The sequence below is a fragment of the Branchiostoma belcheri genome, unplaced genomic scaffold (assembly GCF_001625305.1).
Source record: "Branchiostoma belcheri isolate BF01 breed outbred unplaced genomic scaffold, Haploidv18h27 scaffold1044, whole genome shotgun sequence".
NCBI lineage: Eukaryota > Metazoa > Chordata > Leptocardii > Amphioxiformes > Branchiostomatidae > Branchiostoma > Branchiostoma belcheri.
In genome coordinates this window covers 1-5,204 of record NW_017802430.1, presented here as the reverse complement: position 1 = coordinate 5,204, position 5,204 = coordinate 1, and the positions used below count along the sequence as shown (strand labels likewise).

General features: G+C 41.8%; 1 protein-coding gene across 1 annotated transcript; it reads right to left on the bottom strand.

Annotated features, from left to right (window-relative positions):
* Nucleotides 1-505: 505 nt before the first annotated feature.
* On the bottom strand, nt 506-5,202 carry LOC109477092 (prokineticin receptor 2-like). The gene is made up of 4 exons (XM_019778136.1): nt 4,709-5,202; nt 1,961-2,149; nt 1,413-1,545; nt 506-973 (listed from the first exon to the last, which is right to left on the bottom strand). The coding sequence occupies exons 1-4, from the start codon at nt 5,200-5,202 to the stop codon at nt 506-508; spliced, it is 1,284 nt and encodes a 427-aa protein (XP_019633695.1).
* Between the last annotated feature and the right edge of the window lie 2 nt (nt 5,203-5,204).

Sequence of the window (5,204 nt, the reverse complement as noted above, 5' to 3'; positions counted from 1 at the left end):
CAAAGTGGTCAATTTATACCAAAATGCGTAAAATGTAATAAAGAACATTGTGTTAAAGAAGACACAGTTATGTAGTTTCATGAAATATATCCTGTATTCCATTCCGTCTTCAATACAGTATTTGCATTTTATTTGCCTGTCAGTGAGTACATGTATATCTAAGGGAAGAAAAAAATATAATGTCAAAAAAAATATAATGTCTTATATAATTAGATAATAGTTTTAAAATAGGAAAATGGTGCACGATCACATCAAGAAAAGTATGATTTAAAAGACAAAATCTGACATACAAAATCTAAAAAAAAAAAGATGCTCTTTCTTTTTCCATATGGCCATGAAATTCTTTCGGCGGTCTTTCAAATTTTCGGTCGCTCATTGGTTGCAGTCTCTGGTTGCAAGTGGGTTGTTATCAATAGATTTACATCATATCATGGAGTTAAAAGACTTCTAGCTCCATGATCATATATGTACAGTGTAGTACAATTGGTACATATGTTCAGTTTGTCTACAAGATCTCCGTTTCCGACGTAGTCCCGATGGCATCCTGACGTGGCGACCTCCGAGCGCCGTTCGCAGGCGCTATGAAGGTCAGACCGACATTCCGCATGGACCTCTGCGAGCCAGCCGGCGACATGCCGATGTTAGCGGCGAAGCTTCGGATGCTCGGCCGAACCTTCCGCCCGCGCCACTGCCTGTAGTTTTGCAGAATGTCGCGAGGGGCGTGCTTCATGGTTGAGCGGATGTTTTCGTTCAGCGCAATGTAGACGAGTGTGTCCATCATGCTGTTGCCCATGGCCAGCGCCTCGACCGTGTACATCAGGGAGTTGTTGAAGGAAGACATGGACAGCATTTCCGGGTAGTAGTCCCGGATGATCGTGACCACGTGGTACGGTCCCCAGCACACGATGTACAGAACAAGGATGACCACCAGGATTCGAACCGCCTTCAGTCGAGACTTCGCAACGGCTGATGCCTATTGGCAATGGAGGAATAAACATGCCTCAAAGAACGAATATTTAAAAACAACAACTCGTTTCTAAGTGTTTTCTTTGGTGAGAGATTCATGATTTCATCGCTTCTGCATGTGACGTCACGTTATGCAGATGACATAGCTTCTGCAACATATGATCAGAGGATCATATGTTACAGAAAGTCTGTGGCACCCCCCGTCTTTGTTCTGGGATGGTTGCAATGCCCTGGTGGAGATGGCCTCTTTAATTCCGCGTACAAAGAAGTCTGGCTCAGTCTCCAAGATTTTTTTTACTTAGTCCAATAAGACTAGAGTTGTACAGCCAAAAATTTGTGTAATCCAAGGACATTATACGTCCTTGTATAATCTAATTTCTCTTGTTGGAAATTACAGTTACTTCATAATAACTTCTACCAACACAGTTGATGAACTTTCAAGATACCTGCAGACTTGTTTGATGTCCCGGGATCCGGCGGCAGCACACCTTCTTGAGTATGCAGCTGTAGCAAAAGATCATCATCAACACTGGCAGGGCAAACTCCAGGACGAACACCGACAAGTAGTATACCCGGTACCTGCAGGGAATAGAGAGAAGAATAAGCAGTTACTGAACAAAAATGATTTTCTAGGGTTCGCGGAAAAGGCTGGCTAGCCAAGCCAGGCATGAGGGTATCCGGAAAAGGTTGGCCGGGCCCCATACTGGGCTACCTTGCAGTGCTACCCTTTCCCGTGCCCCAAAGGGTATGCATGGGGGTTTGGTCTCTAACAATTATACTTGTATTTAAAGCTGTGGGTGGGATATTTGTGGGTAGTGGGGGTGGATGGTAATTACTTTTATTAGCAACTCAAAGTCTCAAACCAAACTTTCTTGGCAGACCTAATACACGTACCAAAACGCACACGAATCTATTGATGAATTATATATTTAAAAGTAACCCCCCAGCCCTCGACTTAAGTGTCCGTTTCAAGTTTCAACGTGAATCCTTTTACCTCTCTTTTTCGTGTATTGGCCAGAGTTGTCCGCAGAACACTTGCTCGTTTATGTGGTACGGGATGACAACGGAATATCTCCCGGCAGGCACCGCGAACAAGATGGCCGCCAGCCAAGCCAAGGCAACAACCCCAGCCGCCCACTTACCGGTCAGCCGGGTGATACTGGGGTGACAGATCACCAAGTACCTAATATCAAAGATAAAAAAAAAATGTTTCAGCAACCTTAGTAGGTAGCTTCCCCCAGCAAGTAATTTGGTGACATCAAGGCGCGCATTGCTTTTCGACTTATTATTTAAAAAAAAATGTTGCAATACGACAGCGGTCAACATGATGAAAATGAGCAAATATATCGTAAAAGTCTATCGGTCCAGAGACCACAGCTACAGAAAACCTGTGAGGTACAATTGCTCGTGTTTAGTGGGGAGTGTTGATACTCGTATGAGTACACATGGCGTGGTTACCAGACCTATTATAGCTCACGATTCATCTACATCCTCTCCGCAAATAGTTGCTATAATAGGTCTAGTAACCAGGCTAACACATCGTAGTAAAGCTACCCATGGTGGTATGGCAAGCCGTTTTGCTAATTGAGACATATACTACAAGGCCACATACTAGTATTATAAAGGAACTTGTTTTTTTTTTGTCCGACTTGTTTGTTTTCGCCCTAGCGCATCAGATTTGTATGTGCTGTGGACTAAGATAAAGTAAATCTATGATAGAAGTAAAGTAAATCTATGATATATGCATGTTATCTGCTAGCATAACAATAACGCGATTTGTGCGGAATTCTTTACACTCGATCAGTGATGACCTTTACAGTTACCGACTAATGCAGTATCAGAGGACGACAAAGGACTGGAAACAATAGAATAACCTTGAACTTCATTGTTTCTTCACTGTATTTCTGTTTATCTCAGCCAGACATGGCCAACTCCGAGGAGGAATCTGTTTCAAGGTCTAATAAAATATAGGAAAGCCTTGACTCTCTTTTATAACGGAAGAAACATGGGAAGAGCGCTACTTCTGCTAGCCTGTAGTCTACAGACATTATCAGTATTCTAGGTATATACATACATATCAATTTTGTTAGCATTCGTTGAGTCAAACGTTCAATGACTGCACGTACTTTAAAAGAAAATTTGTGTTACAGCCAGAAAGACAATTAGTTGATATACCCGTGTCTAGGAATTGTATCTGGTCCAAAAGGCTAATTTAAAGGATCAAAACATCGTTAGTTCATACGACCGTGTCCCTGGTCATTTTGCTTTTGGTGCAATGACGCAATACAAATGTTGTCTAGCAGCCAAAACGACACTTAAGCCATTGAACCATGCAAACATTAAAAGGGTGTTTGGCCAAATGGTAAAGAAACGTTTTGCTTGATGGCCAGAAAGAGTGTTAGTTTAAAACTGTGTTCAAAGGTTACATGATGCAAATTAAAGAAAAATTTATTTGTTTAACATCATGACCTCAAATGCTCATGTCTAAACTGTTTGTCTAAAGACTGAACAAGATAAAACATTTTGGTTTAGCGGCCAAAACATATTTTTATGTAACTGTCCGAACTTTGGTTTTGGTTCAAAGACTAAAAGAAAGTTTGTTTACCGCCGGCCAAGAAACCTGTTAGTTCATATGCCGTGTCTAAAAGCTGCGATTCGTTAAGAAAAACGATAGACGCAAACCAAATAGTTTTGCCCAAGGGTCCAAAATATTGTTATTAGCTATAGTCCACACAGCTGTGTCAAAATCAATCTACTTTTGATTCATCATTAATATTATGCCAAAGAGATGTCTTCCAGACAAAATGACGATTAGGCCACACCAAGTTGGTTGGTTGGTTCTCGGACTCGCCCGCTTCTTTTTTTTTCGATGTGAAAAAAATCAGGCTCTGAATCAATTCTAAATGCACATATTTTCCCCCAACAGTTGAAACTCCCTTGAAAGAGTTGTACAAACTTTTCCACCTATCAATGCAGTGGTTTTAGTAAATAAAGATGTGAAATTCTTTGTTTGAATTACAAACCAGCCTGGTATGTAGACTTCAAGGCTCCTATGAGTCCTGTCATAGAATGCCTGGCTCTGTTTTTTTTAAATTTTTTTCGCCCTGCCACTTCATCTTTTTTTCTGAAAAAATTCGAGAACCCACAAATGAAATTGGTGTGGCCTTAAGTTAAATAAGCGTACCCAACCACAAAGTTGTAGCTGTAAGTACTAATTACTATCAAACAATTTGGTTAACTGCCAAAAAGAGTGTTAGTTCATTTAACCGTGGGTAAACTCTACCTGTTTCAAAAACAAAGTAAATTAGAAATTTGTATAGCGGCCAAAAGGCTAGCTATTTCATTAAAGGATCTTACGTTTGCAGCTGGTTCAAAGACTTAAAGAATGCAAAGGAAATTTGTAGAACAGCCAAGAAAGCTGTTAGCTGTAGTTAAAAGAGACCAATTAACGCAGATTTTTGTTAAGCAGCCAAAAAGACAATTAGTAGTAAATATTAGCGTATCCCACTGCCAAGTCTGGATTGTCACGGCGTTGGACATATGTAGTTTGCTAGAATATAAAGTATAGGATCTTTAACTGCACGAAATTCTATCTTTAAACACACCTTATAGTACACGTAAAGGTTTCTGTAAACCAGATCCTATTTCTGTAAACCATGGTCCCAGTTCTGTACACCGTGGTCCCATTTCCGCAAACGATGGTCCCATTTCTGTTCTACTGCGTAAGCGTTAATGCACTCACCTGTCAATGGCGATGATCAACAGTGCGTTAGTGGACACGTACAGGGACATGGTCTTGGTGTAGTTGACCGCTGCGCAGGCCGTCTGTCCGTGTGTCCACACCCGGGACTGGACAATGTAGTAGTCCATCACAAACGGCACGCAGATTACGGCCATCAGAAAATCCGACATGGCCAGATTAGCGATCAGCATGTTGGTCATGTTCCGCATCTTCTTGTACTGTATGATGACGTAGATCAGGATTAGGTTAATCCCGCCGCACGTGATCATAGTAAGCGTGTAGACTGATCCCAGGATGGCTTTCATGAAGACCGGAACGTCCGGATCCGTCGACGTTCCGGTTAGACTGTCCGGAAGGTTGCGCTGTTCCGTCGTGTCGTTGTGATGGAAAGAAAACGTCTCCTCTGCGCCAAACAGCTCTTCGTACCAATTATAGTCAACGTCCGACTCGGATGAGCCTATGTAGTACTCGGGATAATCCGTTAGATTCTCCATTT

Coding starts and splice junctions, on each gene's coding strand:
- LOC109477092 (XM_019778136.1), bottom strand. CDS start 5,202: ATGGAGAATCTAACGGATTATCCCGAGTACTACATAGGCTCATCCGAG. Junction 2,150..4,708: donor TTGATCATCGCCATTGACAG/GTGAGTGCATTA, acceptor CTTTGATATTAG/GTACTTGGTGATCTGTCACC. Junction 1,546..1,960: donor CCAATACACGAAAAAGAGAG/GTAAAAGGATTC, acceptor TATTCCCTGCAG/GTACCGGGTATACTACTTGT.